The sequence below is a fragment of the Vigna umbellata genome, chromosome 5 (assembly GCF_029865625.1).
Source record: "Vigna umbellata cultivar VRB3 chromosome 5, Vumbellata_1.0, whole genome shotgun sequence".
In the NCBI taxonomy this organism is placed as follows: Eukaryota; Viridiplantae; Streptophyta; class Magnoliopsida; order Fabales; family Fabaceae; genus Vigna; species Vigna umbellata.
In genome coordinates, this window is record NC_142169.1 from 39,702,455 (window position 1) to 39,723,347 (window position 20,893).

The 20,893-nt window shown below is 35.3% G+C and overlaps 1 protein-coding gene across 1 annotated transcript; it reads left to right on the plus strand.

Annotated features, from left to right (window-relative positions):
• The first annotated feature begins 1,908 nt into the window (after positions 1 to 1,908).
• On the plus strand, positions 1,909 to 4,594 carry LOC124819751 (coniferyl alcohol acyltransferase-like). Its single transcript, XM_047291323.2, has 2 exons — positions 1,909 to 2,392; positions 3,411 to 4,594. Exons 1-2 carry the CDS (start codon positions 1,943 to 1,945, stop codon positions 4,374 to 4,376), a joined length of 1,416 nt encoding a protein of 471 aa, XP_047147279.1. The 5' UTR covers positions 1,909 to 1,942; the 3' UTR covers positions 4,377 to 4,594.
• Positions 4,595 to 20,893: the final 16,299 nt, after the last annotated feature.

Consider the following 20,893-nt stretch of genomic DNA (forward strand, 5'->3'; position numbering starts at 1 on the left):
TTTGTCGAAAGAGGGTTATTCCGTTCGTTTATCAAATGAAAGATGTTCTCGTTTCTTAATCTTTACTTCATATCTTGTAATTTGTACAAACATTATTTTAGTGAAAAAGGTTAATCACTATTCATAGTGATTAACGACTGGACGTAGAATCTTTTGATTCAAACCAGGATAAAATTTCTATGTTGATTTTCTTGAACTCTATACTCTTTAAACTCTTAGCACATCAACTGTTTGATAAAAGTTCTCTAAGAAAATAAAGATTTTTAAACTGACTATTTTATCTTGTTTATTGACTACTACACGCTTTCCGCTTATTTTATTCCGCTGCACAACTCTATAACGGTACCGATTGTTCCGACATAAGTATACCATCTACTCACTTATTCACAAAACTAAACTAAAAACATGAGTTCAAGCAAGTTTCTAAGTCAAAAAGGGTTGATTTATTATCAAAATTGCATCATAAATAACGATAAATTCAACCGTTATCAGTCACGTTTTGTAGCGATGCGCAAGGCAATTTGGTTTCATATAATGTTTGTGGTAGTAGATCGAGTTTAGGCATAGTGGAGCTTGCATTCAGCGTGACTCATAATGCAGATTTATACAGAATGCAACATTTCGTGTTGGTGAAACTTGCTTGGATTAGTGCCTGTGTTTGTTGAGGTTGCTCATTGTTTGGTGTTGATGAAGATAATGGATTATGTGAATGTGGGATTCTTGTGTATGAGTTGTTTTGAATAAATTAGAATTGGAAGTAAAGTTTAGGTTATGATGAGGTTGATGTAGTCAGGAAAGGCAGACTTTTCTTTTTATTGCACATATTTTATATTTTTCTTTATAATTCTCTTTCGACATAGCTAAAATGGAGTAGTTTTTAGGATTATTTTCTTTATGTACACACCTAGCAATTTTTGTTTGGTGGGTTTAGAAGAGAGGGCAAGAGAGATTATGGATTCAACTTCCCATATTAACAAATACTAATTAATAATTAACATTGTCAACTAAAAAACATTTGGTCTCGAAATAGTTTATATAATAATATAGTATTTTATTTTTAGATTTTGTAAAATTAATTAGTTTTGATTTGTATAACATAAATAATCAACTAAAGATATATTTGTTTTAAGTTCAATTCAATTTTACTAAACTAGATGTAAAATAAGATTTATTTTCACTTATATATTATAAATATAAGAAATTTTCAACACTTTTACTCATGTCAAGACATATCATCTCGAACATGTGATGACACGTTAGTGATTCTAGAATCCGAATATGATGAGTTTAACAAATAACAAATATTATTAACATATTTTTTAAACAATTTTATTATTATGTAAAAAAATAAACTTTTAAGTCATTAAATTATTCTACGTCGTAAAAATTTATTTCAAATAACATTGACATGTGGTGGACATATACGTACTATATATCCATGTTTGGTTTGATGTCACCAAATAGAAATCCAGATTTCTAAAAGATGTGCTATTTATTTATTTAAAAATGAGCTTTAATAAAAACTAAAAGTATATCATTTCATATTTTAAAGAAATTAAAATAAAAATATGCACTTTGCAAGGATCAAAATAAAAGTTTATTCATTTCGTTAAGAACTAAAATATTCAATTTTAAGTAGTTGAAAATTTTTTAATAGAAAAAACAAATAAAAACAAACACAAATTCCTTTTATACAGTGACTCATTGAAATGAATATATAAAGAACTACTTGTTGCCTTAAAAATACGATTGGGTGTGAATTCGACTTTATTTGACGTGGATCATTCCAATCCAGGGAATGAAAAAGTAACAGCAGAACGTGGTTTGATCCCACCATATATATCTTCTCATCACCACGCTTATAAATGCACCACTTGGACAAACAACTTCACCACACCAACCCAATAAACCTTCACACCACCCTTCACGTCTTAATAAAAAAATGTGTTCTGAAAATGGTGATTTCTCTGTGCATGTGACGAATGAAGAGGTGGTGGCAGCAGTGTTACCAATGCAGGAACATTGGCTTCCACTCTCTAACCTTGACCTGCTTCTACCTCCATTGGATGTAGGAGTATTCTTATGCTACAAGAACCCTATTATCACATCCAAACCCATGGAAGATAGTGCCACCAACAAAAGCAGCTTTGGAACCATGGTGGAGTCTTTGAAGAAGGCCTTGGCTCAAACCCTAATCTCTTATTATGTGTTTGCAGGTGAAGTCATGCTCAACAGCATGGGTGAACCTGAAGTTCTCTGTAACAATCGTGGTGTTGATTTTGTTGAAGCTCAGGCAGATGTTGAACTCAAGAACCTCAACTTTTACAACCCAGACCAATCTATTGAAGGCAAGTTTGTTCCAAAGAAGAAAAATGGTGTGCTTGTTGTACAGGTACAACTTCATTTTTTATATTTTATTTGGTTATAAAACTTTTTCTTTAAATATACATAGCAGTCAAACTTGAAACCATTTTGACCTTAAAATGTTCTCTTTATAGATATAAAATACTATTTACAGATAAAAAAAAATCAAACTTGAAACTACTTTGATATAAAACAACACTTGAAGTACTTGTTGAACTAATGTTAGTTTAACCATGAGAAAAAGTATACTCTGACTGCATTCCACATATTTTAAAATTTTTTAAAATATTACATTTATGTATATGATTAACGGTCAATTTTACATTTTTAAAATATAATATTAGTATAATAAATTTAATTATATTATTTTAATTTTATTTAAATTATTTAATAATTAAATAATTAATATAAAATTAATGTTATTATATAATTAAATATTTAAATTTCAATTTATAACATAAAAAGTGAAAGATTTATTTTAAAGATTACCGAATAATTAAATATTATAACACTAACTCATCGTCATTAATACATATACATCGTAATAATTAAATATTTTCAATTATCTAAATTATTAACAAAGATAAAAAAATTAAATTTTAATATTAAAACGGTAATTTTTTAATATAAGAAAAATAAAATATAGAAATATTTATTTATTAATTTAAATAAACAGACACTATTTGGCAGCTATTTGGCAGCTATTTAAATATTTAGTTTCGTGACGTAGAACGTGTGGCTGCTATTTCTTTCTTCAAAAAGGAGATTTTGGGAACATGTTTTTCTCAGACACTATTTGGCAGCTTATTCTTTATTATCACGTGGCTGCTATATTTTTGTACGAAAAAGGATATTTTAAGAACCATCTTTTTCTCTATTTGGCAACTTTGTCTTAATCAACATGTGGCTGCTATTTCATGGAACGAGACCGATTTAAATGAGAGAAATTGATTTCACAAAAAAAAAAACGTGATAGGAAAAGAAAACAGAAAACTAGGATTAGAGTAGTTTAATTAATTCTCTTACATGAATTTACCCTAATGCAGGCAACATCACTAAAGTGCGGTGGAATAGTTGTAGCATGTTCATTTGATCATCGCATTGCAGATGGGTATTCAGCAAACATGTTTCTGACTTCATGGGCCGACACGACCCATCCCACCAAGGCCACAACTAAGAGCCCATGTTTCTGTCGGTCCCTCCTCACTCCTCGTCGTCCATGTTCTGTGCCAACTTCCCTTCACCAAATGTACACCCCTAATTCGAAGTTCACCCCATCTCAAACCGTAACCGCCCCTCTCTTGAGTCGCATATACTACGTAACTTCTGAGAAACTTCACAGCATGCAAGCCCTTGCGAGTGGCAATGGCGGAAAACGTACGAAGCTGGAGTGTTTTTGTGCGTTGTTGTGGAAGATGGTTGCACGTGCGGCTTCAAGAGAGGGGAGCGGCAAAAGGATGGTGGCGAAAGTGGGAGTCGTGGTTGATGGAAGGAGAAGACTGTGGAAAAGTGAGAAAGTGAAGGAAGCGTTGATGGGGAATTACTTCGGGAACGTGCTTTCGATACCCTTTGGAGAGAAGGTGGTGGAGGAGTTGATGGAGAAGCCATTAGGGTTTGTGGCTGATGCGGTTCACGAGTTCTTGGCGGAGGCGACGACGGAGGAGCATTTCTTGGGGCTGGTTGATTGGGTGGAGGGTCATAGACCAGAGGGAGGGTTGGCAAGGATTTACTGTGATGGAAGTGAAGGAGGGAGCTTTGTGGTGTCTTGTGGGCAAAGGTTTTTGGAGGGGAAGATGGATTTCGGGTGGGGGAAGGTTGTGTTTGGGTCATTCTATTTTCCTTGGGGTGGTGAAGCTGGTTATGTGATGCCAATGAAGAGCCCTCTAGGGAATGGTGATTGGGTTGTGTACGTGCATCTTACCAAGGACCAATTGGAAGTCATAGAATGTGAGGCTGGTGATGTTTTTAGACCCATCACTTGGGATTACCTTAACCCTAACTTCATATTCTAGAGCTCTCTTTTAGATTATTCTCATGTCACCAAAACATAAATACTGTGGTATCATAGATAGATGGTTTGTTGGTTGGGTTTGTAATACATGCAACGTTTTTTATTTGGAAAGGCTATATATGTCTACGGAGAGTTCGCATGTATGAACACAGCAAGAAAATATGCTTAAAAGTGTAACTTTAAATTGAAAGTGAAAAAAAAATTGTACTACTTTTCCTCGATGTATTATCATTAAACTAACTTTTAAATATTAAATATTAGTGTAGGACAAATTGTGATACTATTCAAGTTGACTAAATCGATTGTAACGTAATGTAAAAGGTTTTTAATTATTTTCATAAAAAATTTAAAAACTTAAAATTAATGTTAAATGAATTAATTGTTGAAAGTGTTCACTTAGTCTACTCTTAGATGATGTTTAGTTTTCTTAACTTTTTTTACTAAATAAATAAAATCTAATTTTTGTAAAACCTCTTTTCTTTCTTCTTGTAAAACCAAGGTCAACTTCTTTAACAAAGTTAGGCTGCAATTTCATGTTCTCATTCAATTCCCTCTATGAAAACTCCATCTCCCTCCCTTATGAACTCGCTCATATCTCCTCCTATTCTTGAACAAATGATGTATTTTTCAATAGTTGCAAAGCTTCTTTCGAGTATGACAAAACAAAATTCTCTTTGGGGCAAGTCAAATTTCACCTTCTTCGAATACCCACTTTGTTTTCGGAAGTGGATGTAATTCTTCTTTGGTTACATGCTCTTGGAGTCTTTGTTTTCTTTCCTGGTTAATTTATGGTTCGTTTGGTTTGATTAAATTGTTTCTTTTCACTGTCTCTAGGTTGACGGGCTTGAACACATTTCGGGATTCCTAAAGTTGTGAGTGGTCCTTTGAAAGTAAGGGAAGCTAATGATTGTGTTATAGTGTTGATTTTTCATTGTTCCTATTCAAAATTTGGGAATTTTTGGAAATATTTGTGAATTTTGTCAAATGGTAGTTTAATGTTATGTTTCTATGCAAAAAGTTGAGTCTTAAATATTAATTTTCAACTATAGAATGGACAAATATGTTAAAAGATGGTAAGGTTATTCTTATTATGAAAAATAGATTGATTTTGGTGAGTGATACACTATTTTTGACCTATCAAATTATCACTAATTAACCAAGACAATATTATGAAGATAGTAGTTAAAAAACTGGATAGGGTTAAGTTAATCTTGAGTCTTGTTCCAACAAATACGAAATGTTTTTTTTATGAAATCCTACTAAAAAAGTTAGTAAGAAATAATGCAAATACTGAAAGGTAAAAGAAAAAAGTTATCCTAATGGAATTAATATTGAATATCAATATAAAGACTTTCAAAAAAATTATGTTAAAAGAGGCTAATTCCATTACTTTTCCAAAATAGATTCATCATAGGTTATCCATAAGTTATTGTTCAATTGATTATTATCATTTATTTCAAATTAATATACTACAAAAAAAAAAGGAATTATTGACGCACAAAATTCATCGGTAATACCTTGTCGGAAAACATTACAAACAGATTATGGCCCTTGGTAATTATCGAGAGCCTTAGGCTGTCGATAATTACTGAAAGATAATGGTCGTCGGTAATTATCAAGGGCCATGGGTCATCGGTAATGAAGCACGAAACATGCAGACATTATTGACGGCCAAGATTTGTCGGTAAATCAATGACTATGTTTTTCATTACCGATGGATAAATCGGTAAGTGCGTCGGTAATGATTATGACAATTTCTAGTGCTATTGCTTATGCTCCTTACCCATCACAATATACTTGCCAATGAAGGAATCGATGCACTCAGAATTACCAATTCAGACAATGCAATCATTCAACATCTATATCATTAATTCAAATTGGTTATTGTATGATGATATCATTCAACCCACACCAAACAATTAAGTTTTAAAATAAAAATCAATACATAAATATTTTAAAAAGTTCATCAACTCCTAATAGTCACACTAGTAAAAATAAGCTTTTTCAACGTGCTATATACTCTTCAGTTCTACTGAAATCGAAGCGTATAAAAGGGCGATGACAATTTTGTAAATATTGAGCGGTTATATGCCTCGGTTATATATGAATCGATGCCTATAGATGTTACTGCCTCGAGTAGAAGGCCAACTGAGGCATATAATATGAATTTTAAATGGTTTAGGCACCGGTTTGTTGTGTGATGAACAAATCTTCAATCCCCAAAAATGGAGTCAAAAACTTGTTAACCCTCGGCAAGTGTAACCGAATCGTATCACGTAATAAACCTGGTAAGACCAAGTATCATTCTCCCAAAGGACTCACGGCCTAGACAGTTGTGTGATTTTGTTGATTAATTAAGACAAGTGAACAAATTTTTGTAAGTTTCAAATGCAAAAGACTGAAAAGTAAATATCTATGCATGTGATGATCAATGGGCAAGAAGAAACAAAACACGTGAATTGAAATATATGGATGAATATGTTGTTGGGGTTTATCAATTTCATCCTATCCACTCTCTTGTATTTAGGAATTCATCATTCTTCTCATTAATGTTAATGCCACTTTCTAAATTACTTTAAACCCGATGTCTCGACAAAGAAAGCCTAAACATAATCACTAGTTTACAATGTCTTGTCTCCATAGCAATTAATCATGCATTATAGTGAACAGAAGCTTAAAGGCAACCAACTGATGACCAAATCTTCAATCCCCAAAAACGGAGTCAAAAACTTGTTAACCCTCGGCAAGTGTAACCGAATCGTATCAAGTAATAAACCTGGTAAGACCAAGTATCGTTCTCCCAAAGGACTCACGGCCTAGACAATTGTGTGATTTTGTTGATTAATTAAGACTTGTGAACAAATTGTTGTAAGTTTCAAATGCAAAAGACTGAAAAGTAAATATGTATGCATGTGATGATCAATGGACAAGAAGAAACAAAACACGTGAATTGAAATATATGGATGAATATGTTGTTGGGGTTTATCAATTTCATCCTATCCACTCTCTTGTATTTAGGAATTCATCATTCTTTTCATTAATATTAATGTCACTTTCTAAATTACTTTAAACCCGATGTCTCGGTGAAGAAAGCCTATCCTTAATTATGAGTTCATACAATTCCATGCATCCCTAATAATTAATTATGAAGCACAGAAGTTTAAAGGCAACCAATCATCATACTCCTATGTCTAGGTTTGTAATATACTGTTGGGAGAGATTCCCCAGATCTAGATTTCCCCGTATGTATCCATATCGACAAAACCAATAATGATGACATCGAATGAGTTAAACAATGCATGCTTTGAGCAAAGAGGAAAAACCCTAACTGTTAATGAAAGAAAGCATGTATCATAAAAATGATCTATAAGAACAAATTCCATACAAGAGAGTTTCTAAGGATTTACTTTGATTCCCCAACAACAAAATAAGTTTAGTTCTCCATCGTCATGGAAGAACTAGATGAACAATGGAATGAAAGAATGGAAGAGATAAAAAAACCCGAGAAAGAGAAGAGGAGAGCCGTCACCATCTCTAATTCTACCCCCAAGTGATGAAAATTGTGTTTCTGCTTCGTTCCAGCCAAAGATATTAATAGAACGTCCTAAAGCTTATATACTATTCTAAAAAAAGTACAGAAAATTAGGCCCAAGCCCATAAAAGTGTCGCTCACCGGTAATAGCGCGTGACCAATTCTTCCCCTCAGCGCCTGGTTTTGCCCCTCAGTGGTGATTTCGACACCTGAAAGCTGGCGCTCAACGGAAATTATCGCTCAGCGCCACTCGGTCGCAACTTTTTCTGTATTCTGGTTTACTTTTCTACATTCTGGTTGACTGGTTGACTTTTTGGGTTGACTGGTTGACTTTTCTACATTCCAATCATTCGGTACTTCAACTCTTCTTTCAAACCTTTCAATTAGCCTACAAAATCAAGGTAATCTAGCGCAAAACCATTAAATTCACCTTCAACTATCTTATTTCCAACAATTCAACAAAATCATGAGTTCAAGCTAATTTCTAAGTCATAAAGGTTGTAATTGACGTCAATTTAGCTCATCATCAAGACTTCAATCAAGATGTGCACATGCTTTTAGTGTTCACTCAAACACATACTATCCAACAAATGTTATTTTCATGAATGATCAATCAACTAAGCAAAGATGTTCTTATGTGTTCATGGAATCTATCCTCACTAGATAAAGTGTTTCACTCAAACACACAAGTGTATAGGAGATATTCACTTATTCACTCTACTATTACAATGTCACATGAATCAACTTTGCCTTTCATTTAACCATAATCAAAAACGCTTACAAGCAAACATCATCACAAGGACTTTTCAATGGCTTATAATGTGGTTGGGCTAACAATAACAATTGGTTTTTCTGGATCACAAAACCCTTGAGTTAAGAGAATCATCTAAACACAATCATTCTTGATTATTCCCAACTTTCTTTTGCATTGAGCTCTTCTTTTCCTCTTCTTTTGCTTTTCACATGCTTAACTTTTGGCTCAATGCTTTTTATTTTCCCTTTCTATTTTCCAACAACCCCAAACTTGAACATTTATCAATACCGCAGAATATTTTCATCTTAACTCAAGGTAAAGCTTTTCAAAAAGGGTTTTCTATCTTGTTCAAGATTACGGGTTCAAAGGATAGAACACACAATGTTCTCTTTTGATTGGGATACAATCATACATTTGGCTAATAAAAGGGTTACCAACAAATGGCCTTGATCATATGATGCAAACAAACAAGTGATTCAATCATAGAAAACCTGGGAAAATTCATCCATGCTTTCAAAGTAATAACATTCAACAACAACTCTGAAGCTCAAAATCTCACATATAAGCTCATTCACATTCCACATACACATCCTGCTTAGCATCATAATCACAATCATAACATCTTGCATTTGTTCACAAGGCTTGTGAACCACCTGTATAAGCATATAATGTGCACATTCTCAACATCAATCAAGATTAAAACACATCAAGCATTACTTATCACACAATAGTCACAAACAAACCATCAAAACAGACAAGTTTCAAATTGAGTACATCAACCCTATTCTAAAAAAAACAAAAGCAAATAAGTTCAATATTACAAAACCAAAGATAGAAAAGATCCTGCTCTAGTGCTGATAGCCTTCATCAGGAAATGCTATCTGAGCTCCTCATCAATCGGTGTTGTCATCTAAATCTTCCTCCTCTTCATTATCTTCAGCATCCTCAAGTGCGTCATCATCATCATCATCTTCATCTTCCTCCATAACTGAAGCTTCAGCTGCTTCAGCTCTGCTATCTTGGGCGTTCTCCTCTGGCCATGCTATCTTGGGCAATGAGGAAGTGTTGCTCATGCTTGCAGGAAAGGAACTTGCTGGAATAGGGTTGATCTGGTTCCTTCTCCTTCCTTTTGAATATTGTAGTCTTGAATCTTGTCCGATGAGGAGGCCATCCCTACATCAAACACCATTCATAAAACCAAAAGAAACATCATTAAGCATTAGTAAACCACAAACAACACCCTACAATCATTCCTAATCACCGATGAGGGAAATCAAAACCCCTCAACGCAACCTAACCCCAAACTTGGATGGAACCCTAGTGAGAAAGTGAGTGGAATAGAGGTTTTGTAAATGGGGATCAAGGGAAAGGTGTAGAGAACTCTTGGAAAAGTGTTTAAGAGTGTGTGGGAGGAAAGAAATCTAAAAATAAAACCAAAACCACACCCTAGGGTATAAAAATACCCTAATAGACTCCAGTCCCGCTAAGGGCAACCCAAAAACCCATGTTGCAGTGATACCGCTCAGCGGAAATTTCCGCTGAGCGGCACTTGCGTGACATACTCTCCTTCTTCCTAGCTTGCCCTAGGTGCCTTATACTCATGCCTCTCACTCACTTCATGCATTTAAGTTATCAAATCACTCATACATTCAATCCGTAACATGCAACTAAAGCAGAATCAAAACAAACAAACAAAATATAGTAAATCAACTAGGTTGTCTCCCAGGTAGCGCAAATTTTCTTTTCTCTTACTCTCTTTTTTTCTTTTCTTTTTCTACTCACTTTCTCAATCTTCACACAAATTTTGTTTCTCTCTTCTCTCTCAACCACCTCTTTTTTCTCCACTCTCTCTTCTTTTTCCTTTACTCTCTCTAACTCAACTTTTTCAACATCTACACTCACTAAAACTTTACACTCTTCTCTAGGGTTAACCTCAATATTAGCCCCAAAACTCTTATCAAGCCTTTCTTCCAACTTCTTAGTTAATTGTCCGATTTGCATCTCCATATTTCTAATGGATGCTTGAGTGTTGTTAAGATTAGAGATGGTTACCTGCATAAATTGGTTAAGAGTTTCTTCCAACTTTGTATGTTTTTCAGTAAGTGTAGATATCTCTTGCCATATTGATGGTTGTTGTTATGGCCTATTAAATTGTCCTGATTGCCCAGCTTGTCCAGATTGTCCCTGACCTTGACCCATGCCTGGGTGAGGTTTCCACCCTTGGTTGAAATTACCTTGGCAGTATGGAAATTGATTGTTCATGAAATTTACATATTCTAGGGCCTCCACTGGAAAAGCACATTGACCATTGATATGGTCACCACCACATAGTTCACACATCTGTTGTTGAACTTGAGCAACAATTTTTAATTCCTTTGGCAATTGAGCAAGTGTCTTTATTAGATTCTCTAACTGTTGAGTTATAATCTTATTTTGAGCAAGTAAGGCATCATTTGATTGCAATTGTAGAACCCCTTTCTGTTGAATAGGAGCTTCTCTTTCACTATGCATTTCATTGTCATTAGCAGCCATGTTCTCTATCAATTATGTTGCTTCCTCTGGAGTCTTACATCTAATATTACCTCCAGCTGAGGCATCTAACATCAACTTGGTTTGTGAACCAAGACCTCCAAGGAAAGGTAGAACTATTGCTGCTTCATCAAAACCATGCATGGGAGTCTTTCTCAATAAACTTTTGTACATGTCCCATGCTTGACCTAATGTCTCCTCCATGCCTTGTCTGAAAGAAGAGATCTCTTGCTTCCCTTTGTTGACTTTAGATTGTGGGAAGTACTTATTCAAAAACTTTGCAACCACAACTTCCCATTCTGTAAAACTACCTTCTGGAAAAGAATTTAACCATAACTTAGCATTGCCTCCCAATGAGAAAGGAAACAAGCTAAGCTTGATTGCTTCATCCGACACTCTATTTATCTTCACGGTGTTACAAATTTCATTGAAGGTGGTGAGATGTTAATATGGGCTTTCATGTGATAGCCCATTGAACTGATTACTTTTCACCAATTGTATCAATGCTGGTTTCACTTCCATGTTTGCAGCATTGACCCTCAGCCATGCTATACTGTTAAAATGTTGAGGGCCAACCAAAGTGGTGTAATCTGCAAGAGTTTGTCTACCATTATTCTCCTCTGCCATATTTTCAATGCTATGGCAAGACTTTGGTGGTGAAGGTTGTAAGAGTGTCTCAAGAGAAGGGAATAGTTCTCTTGAAGTTTGAATTCTCCTCCTCCTTCTACTTTCGTCCAGGCCTTCAAGAAGAGGTTTAGAAATCTTTTTGCTTCTAGACCGAATATTACCCTGCATACACAAGGAAACAAAACCCTAGAAAAATTTTGTTAGCACAAAAAGATAGAAAATGGAAGAAATAATCAAAAGATATAATTGAAAAGATAAGAAGATAGAAAATAAAAACAGAAAATAAAAACCGAAAAATAAAAACAGAAAATAAAATAAAATAATAACAACAAAAATAAAAAATAAAAACAGAAAATAAAAATAGAAAAATAAAAACAGAAAAACAAAATTCACAACAAGTCAAAAATAATAAAAAAATTACGCAAATAGACTAGTTAAACCACGAGTCACCCACAACAGTGCCAAAAACTTGATGAACAAATCTTCAATCCCCGAAAACGGAGTAAAAAACTTGTTAACCCTCGACAAGTGTAATCGAATCGTATCAAGTAATAAACGTGGTAATAAACCTGGTAAGACCCTCAACATTTATGTGATTTTGTTGATTAATTAAGACTTGTGAACAAATTGTTGTAAGTTTCAAATGCAAAAGACTGAAAAGTAAATATGTATGCATGTGATGATCAATGGACAAGAAGAAACAAAACACGTGAATTGAAATATATGGATGAATATGTTGTTGGGGTTTATCAATTTCATCCTATCCACTCTCTTGTATTTAGGAATTCATCATTCTTTTCATTAATATTAAAGGCAACCAACCATCATACTCCTATGTCTAGGTTTGTAATATACTGTTGGGAGAGATTCCCCAGATCTAGATTTCTCCGTATGTATCCATATCGACAAAACCAATAATGATGACATCGAATGAGTTAAACAATGCATGCTTTGAGCAAAGAGGAAAAACCCTAACTATTAATGAAAGAAAGCATGTATCATAAAAATGATCTTGAGGAACAAATTCCATACAAGAGAGTTTCTAAGGATTTACATTGAAATCATTGTGTTTTATGCAGAGATTTAATAGGACTGCTCCAATTCCAGAGAAGTCAATTCAATTTGTGAGGAAAACACTGGCTAAATATGTAATTCATTTATATAATAGTATGTAATAGATATTACGATATAGTAAGTTCTACGTTGTTTTATGCTTTTCTACATTATTATTAGTTTAACTTTGTACATTTCATTGATTTATGCTTCAAACTTGATTTATGATTACATTGAATTGATTTAAGCTTCTAAGAAGTTGATTTATGATTCCATCGAATATATTTATGTTTTAATATAATGTTCATTCAAAATATACGTTTCTGGATTATTGTGGACTATTCTGGCTATAAAAATATATGCAGGTCTGTTTCTGTAGTTGGGAATGTTGTAGAAACAGACCTCATTTTAAAAAAAAAGGGTTATATGCCTTGATTGAGGTCATACCCGAGGTAGAAAGGCCCCTTATGGCCTCCGTTATAGTCACATCCGAAGCAGAAAGGCTTGCGGTGAAAAAAAAAAGGACTCTACTGCCTCGGTTGTAGCTTGAACCAAGGCAGTAGAGTGGGACATACTGGCTCGGTTCAGGGGGAACCGAGGCATAAAGTCCTACGAAAAAAAAAATTAAAAAAAATCAAAAACTCTACTGCTTCGGTTAAGGATGAACCGAGGCCAAATCCTCTCCTTTTATGCCTCGGTTCGCACCCGAAGCAAAAAGTAGTTGGCTTTTTGCCTCGCCTGCATATGCCTCGGTTCGAGAACCGCTGCCTATAAGCAAAAATAACCGCTGTCGTTTCCCCTTATTGTAGTAGTGAGTGGAATTATATGAATATAGAGTGGCACATCAAACTTTTTAACTTCAAACCCTTCAAATCTCCCCTTCTTCGCGGGTGATTGAAAAGTAGACAATTTCTGGGGAGCGGGACGTCATTTTGTTTTGAAATGAATCAAATTAAATTTATTGATTTTTTTCTGAATGATGTTTGAACGTCGAATTCGGCAGGGCATCGACGTTCATAAAAGAAAGTGGAGTGTGGTAGTTACTAAGCATAATTACACGATATACGTCATCGGTTCATCTATAAATATAGCTTGCATTTCACATAATCCCTGCCTCCTGTTTTCGTATTGAACATATTAGAATTCATGTTTTTCATCTCCTTTGCATTTTCTTTTCCTTAGATATCTAAGCATTTTTGTTCTTCATATTGCAATTTGATAACTTGAACTTGAAAATGGTTCATTCATCGTCATTTCATACGAAGGAGCCCTTTCAAGTTCAAGTTAACAAAATGTTTTTGTAGTACATAAATGATTGACATATCTTACTGAAAAGGAAGTGCTTAGGAAAAAGAATATGGTTCACAATATGTTTAATGTTGAAACAATTTGAAGATCTAAAATAATTATATAAAAATGTTGTTCAACTTCATCATTTAAAATTGTATGATTCTTTTTTAAATTGTCCATAAGTTGCACTCCTCTATTAGATTTCAAAGCTATCTTTTTTCTAAGAGAGGGTGCAAGTTATGGACAATTTAAATTTGGAATCAATTTACACAATTGACGTCGAATGTCGAGTACCCTTGATGCAAAGACTTGGAGTTTATTCATTGTTCACATCCATTTTTTGTGATAATTGACGTCCTATACCCCCTTAAAACACAACATTTAAAATGAATCTAAAGATATTTATTGTTTTTTCACTGAATGATGTTTTAACGTCGAATGCGGCATTTCGCTGGATCAAAAAGTACATTTCGATGAAGTATATTTGGATATATTTTATTTTCCCCTCTGATAATAGTTGAAAAACTTTTATTTTCATGCTTAAAATTGATACTAAAAGCAACCTTTAACACTTAGAAACTAGCTTGGAATCATACTTTTGTTCATATTTTGTGAAATAAGAGAGCTGGACAGGTTTATGCTTGATTTCAGTGTTTTATGCAGGTTTTAAGGTGAATTTGGTGAAAGAACTGAAGAAGGATAGAGATGGAATCAGAAAAGAACTCAAAAAGTGCAAAAAGAGAAGCCGCAAGTACCGCTCAGCGGCAGTTTACCGTTGAGCGGTACTCAGAAACACCCGTTGGCTCCGCTGAGGGGTTAAAATGCAGTTGAGGGGAAGAATTCAACACACACACTTACCGCTGAGCGGCAGTTTACCGTTGAGGGGTGGTCTTTTCGGCTTAGGCCCACTTTTCTGTAATATTATGAATAGTATATAAGCTTTAGGTCTTCCTAGGGTTTGAATCTTATGTTGGGAGGAAGCAGAAACACAATTTTCACCCCTTGGGGGTAGATTGGGAGATGGTGATAACTCTCCTCTTCTCTTTCTAGAGTTCTATCTTTCATTCTTTCATTATTGTTCATCTAGTTTCAACATGAATATGGTGAACTAAACCTTGTATTGTTGTTGGGGAATGAATGTAATCTTGTGAAACTCTCATATATGGAATTTGTGTTAACATCTTATTTTAAGATACATGCTTTCTTTCATCATTAGTTAGGGTTTTTCCTCTTTACTCAAAGCATGCACTGTTTAACTCATTCAATGCCATGATTATTGATTTTGTCGATATGGGAACGTATGAGGAAATCTAGATTCGGGGAAAATCTCCCAATAGCATATTGCCTAGACATAGGAATATGAGAGTTGGTTGTCGTTAAGCTTCTACACTTCAGAATTAATTATTAGGGATGCTAGGAATTGTATGAACTCGTAATTAAGGATAGGCCTTCTTGCAAGGTAATTTAAAGAGTGGCATTAGCATTGATGAAAAGAATGATGAATTCCTAAAAGTATATGAGAGTGGATAAGATGAAATTGATAACCCCAACAACATACTCATCCATCTAATTCATTAAAGTGTTTGTATTCCTCTTTTCCATTGATCAAATTCATGCATACATGTTTAATTATTGTCTTATGCATTTAAAACTTACAATCAATTGTTCACAAGTCTCAAATATTCAACAAATCATATAGTTAACTAGGCCGTGAGTCCTTTGGGGGAACGATACTTGGTCTTACCTAGTTATATTACTTGATACGATTCGATCACACTTGCCGATTGTTAAACAAGTTTTTGGCGCCGTTTTTCGGTGTTCATAAATTTGTCATCAAGTTTTTGGCGCCGTTGTAGGGGATGATGGACAAATTTATGAACACCAAAATATGATGTCACAAACTTGTTTTTCAATCGGCAAGTATGACCGAATCGTTCAAGTAATAAACTTGGTAAGACCAAGTATCATTCTTCCCAAAGGACTCACGGCCTAGTTTAGTTGTGTGGTTTATTGATTAGCTAAGACTTAAAGACGAAATATTTGGATTTTTATATGCAAAAGACGAAAATTAAATATGTATGCATGAAGTTTTGATCAATGGCAAAAGCAAAAGATAAACACTTTCAATGAAATATATGTATGAATATGTTGTTGGGGGTCAATTTCATCTTATCCACTCTCATATATTTTAGGAATTCAACATTCAAATCATCATTGTTAATGCCACTCTCTAAAGTACCTTTCAAGAAGGCTTCTCCCTAATTACGAGTTCATACAATTCCTAGCATTCCTAATAATTAGTTCATAAGTGCAGGAGCTTAACGACAACCAATATAAGATTGGGAGAAATTCCCCGGATCTAGACTTCCTCGTACGTGCCCGTATCGACAAAACCAAAAATCATGCATCGAATGAGTTAAACAACGCAAGCATTGAGCAAAGAGGAAAAACCCTAACTAATGATGAAAGAAAGCATAGATCTTAAATAAAAGATGTAAAAACAAATTCCATATATGAGAGCTTCAAAAGATTACATTGATTCCCCAACAAACATACAGAGTTTAGTTCACCATATTCATGGTGAACCTAGATGAATAACAATGAAAGAATGAAAGATAAAACCCTAGAAAGGTGAAGAGGAAGCCTGAGCATCCAAGATCCTCCTTCAAAGGGGTGGAAGAGAGAGTGTTTTCTTCGTTCCAGCCAAAGATACCTAACCCTAGGAAACCCTAAAGCTTATATATTATTCGTAAATTACAGAAAATTGGGTCCAAGCCCATAAAAGTGCCGCTCAACGGTAAAGTACCGCTCAGCGGTAAGTGCGTGAGACGTTTCTTCCCCTCAGCGGCCATTTTGCCCCTCAGCGGATCTCCTGTAAGCTCCTGATTGCCGCTCAGCGGTAAACTGCCGCTGAGCGGTGACTTCGGCTTCTCCTTTTGCACTTTTTGATGTCTTTTCTGATTCCATCTCTCTCCTTCTTCACTTCTTTCACCAAATTCACCTTAAAACCTGCACAAAAACACTGAAATCAAGCATAAACTTGTCCAGCTCTCTTATTTCTGAAAATATGAAGAAAAGCATGATTTCAAGCTAGTTTCTAAGTATAAAGGTTGCTTTTAGTAACAATTTTAAGCATGAAAATAACAGTTTTTCAACTGTTATCACAACCCCAAACTTAGAACTTTGCTTGTCCTCAAGCAAACAAGATATAACTCAATCTTCAACCAATTCATATGATGGTTCACTCATTCAAAAAATCCTCTTTTTAGATAAGTAAAAACTTTAATCAAACTTATGACCAAGAGTTCAATCAAGATGTGCACATGCTTTAGTGTTTCACAAAGTCAGTTAATACCCAACAAATGCTCTTTTTCATGACTGACCAATCAATTAAGCATGGATGTTCATGTGCTAATGGAATATTTCCTCACTAGGTAAAGTGTTTCACTCAACACACAAGTGTATAAAAGGTAATCACTCATTCACTCTACTATCACAATGTCACATGAATCAACTTTGCCTTTCATTTTACCATAATCAAAATCATTCACAAACATGCATCATCACAAGGACTTTTCAATGGCTTATACTGTGGCTGGGCTAACAAGAAAATTGGTTTTTTTGGATCACAAAATCCTTGAGTTAAGAAAATCATAACAACACAATTATTCTTATTCATTCCAACTTGCCTTTGCATTTGCATTGAGCTTTGCTTCTTTTTCTTTTCTTTTCTTTTTCTTTGCCTACTTTTTGGCTCTTAGCTCAATGCTTTTCCTTTTTCATGTTTTCCCAACAACCCCAAACTTGAACATTTAACAATACCACACAAGATCTTCTACTTAACTCAAGGTAAAGATTTTCAATCAAGGGTTTCAGTGTATGTTCAAGGCTAAGGGTTCAAAGGATAGAACAATAAGTGTTCTCTTTTAGTGGGCTAACTTTATGAATTTGGCCAATAAAAAGGGTTCCAACAAACGGCCTTGATCATATGATGCAAAACAAGCAATTGATTCAATCATAGAAAACCTGGGCAAAGTCATTCATGCTTTCAAAGTAATAGCATTTAACAATAACAACTCTGGAGCTCAAAACCTCACATATAAGCTCATTCACATTTGACATGCACATCCTGCTTAATTTCACAATCACAATCATAATATCATGCATTTGTTCACAAAGCTTGTGAATCACCTGTATAAGCATTTTAATGTGCACATCATCTCAACATCAATCAATCAATAAGCATCATCAAGCATTACTTATCAAACAATCACAGTTAATAGCAAACCATCATAACAAACCAGGTGTTCAATAGAGTACATCAAACCCTAATCTAAAAACAAAAACAAATAAGTTCAGAAAACTTAAACCACAAAAGCATAATCATATGATAGCATTTATCAGTAAATGCTATCTCAGCTCCTTCTTCAGTCTGAGCTGTCCTCTGTATCTTCCTCTTCCTCCTCATCTTCATCATCTTCAAATGCATCATCATCATCAGCTTCATCTTCTTCCATCTCTCTAGCTGAAGCTTCAGCTGCTCCAGCTCCTCCTCCATGCACTAGTTCCTCTGGCCAAGCTACCACATTATGGAATTCATCCATAGTCCACCTGTGGGCTGGAGGTGTATCATACATCCCCACAATCATCTCAGCAGTGGCCACCTGCCCTCTGTGAATGGATTGCAACTGAGCACCTATAAGAGACATATACATGTCCCTCATCTGGAATGGTTCTACTTCATGTGTCTCAGCAGATGTCTGGCTCTGTGCTGGCCCTCTCTCTCTACGAGCACGGTGTGGTGGAACTGGCTGAGCTGCTTCCTCACCTCCACAGTACTGCCTGTAATAAGCCTCATCAATAGCTTTTCTTGGCCTCTCAAATGGTGGAGCAGAAGTGTCCACCCCAGCTATCTTGCAAAGGTGCGTGATCAAAGAGGGATGTCCTAGTGGTGCTTTGTTTTTTGAGGTATTGGCGCACATACTAATCTCATCAGCTATCACCTGCCCAATATTAACATTCAAGTTTCTGATAGCACAGTAAATGAATAGTGCCCTGCTGAGAGTAATATCTGACACATGTGAACATGGCTGAATGTTGGCATGAGAAAACGCCATCCAATACTTTGCAAGAGGAGTCAAATCCGTCCTCCTAATATTAACCACTGAGCCAGATCGATTCCTTTGGAAGTGTCCTCCAGGTATACACAGTACTCTCTCCACATCCTCATAATCAGCACCTTCCTCCATGCAAAGAGCAAACTGGCATTGCTCACCAGCCCATACAGTATCCAGGAAGTTATTAATAGAATCAGGATCATACCTGATAGCATAGCCTCTGACATAGCCCAAATAATTCTCAGCTGGATAATCACCAATCTTCTTAGCATTGGTGTAAAATTCCTTTACCACAACTATGTTGGCAGGTGCAGGATAGGTGGCTAGCTTTCCCCAGTCATTCCCTAACACTTGCTCTCCAAATTGAGGAGCAAAGTTAGGTATCATTCCAACCTTTCTCTCCATCAGAAGTCTCCTGTCCTGAACCACCCTAAAGTGTTTCTCATGTTTCCTAGAGAGGAACCTGCTAGAGTGGGGTTGCTCTGGTTCCTTTTCCTTTCTCTTGGTTGCCATGGTTTTCAATCTCTTTCCTGAAGAGGATGCCATTCCTACATTCAAACACAAATACAAAACCACAGAACATGATGTTAATCATTAGTAAAACATAGAACACAACTCCTTTCGAAGCTAAACCACCGCTGAGGGCCAGAATTTCCCCTCAGTGCCACCAGTGCAATAGTCCAGATCACAAAAAACCAGAAAAACCAAATCTGGCAGAGTGCTGCTCAGCGGCAGTTTACCCCTCAGCGGTAACTCTGCAGATTTTTGAAAATCTTGTTTTAAAGTTGTCCTAACTCCACCCAAATGCAATTTTCAGTTTTCCAGTTCATAATCATGCAGTTTAATCGGTTCAAACATCAAATATATCATCAAATCATGCATAGAAATCAAAACCCCTAAATATTCATGCTTTGACAATCACATTCAAAATCAAAAACCCTAGAATGAACAAAATGCATTTTACTTACTTGGGTGGAGATACTAGATGCAATGAGAATGTTTCCAATCTAAGATACTCTCTTCCAACGCCAAACTTGAATGGAACACTAGTGAAAAAGTGAGTGGAAGAGAAATTTTCTTAAGAGGAAAGAGTGAAAAGATGTGGAAAACCTTGGAGAAGGTATGTGGAAGTGTTTGTGCAGAGAAAAGCCTGAAAGTATGAGAACTTGCGCAGCTTAGGGTTTAAAAATACCCTAATGGGCTCGGGTCCCGCTAAGGGGAACTAAAGCCCATTCTGCGAGAGTACCGCTCAGCGGCACTTTCGTGATGTGCTCTTCTCCTTCTTTTCTTAACCTACGTGCCTCCCATACTTGCCCCTCATTGGTTCCCTGCAATTCAATGTTTAAAATGCTTATGCAAACCCTAACTAAAATAAACAAACAAAAATATTCAATCAACTGGGTTGCCTCCCAGGTAGCGCTTATTTAACGTCACGAGCCTAACCCAAAATCCACCAACACCCATCAGTAGGTGTTACAAACTTAGCATCCTTCAATAGATGCTATATCCACCTAGCATCCTTCAGTAGATGCTATATCCAAACAAGTATTTACAAAAAATAATGTCCACAAATTAAAAGTTACAAACCAAACTAAAAAGTTTTTAAATCACTGGGT

What these genes read in the sequence shown, in the direction of transcription:
- LOC124819751 (XM_047291323.2), top strand. Translation starts at nt 1,943, where the DNA reads ATGTGTTCTGAAAATGGTGATTTCTCTGTGCATGTGACGAATGAAGAG. An exon ending in ATGGTGTGCTTGTTGTACAG is followed by an intron (nt 2,393 to 3,410) that starts GTACAACTTCAT and finishes ACCCTAATGCAG; the next exon opens with GCAACATCACTAAAGTGCGG.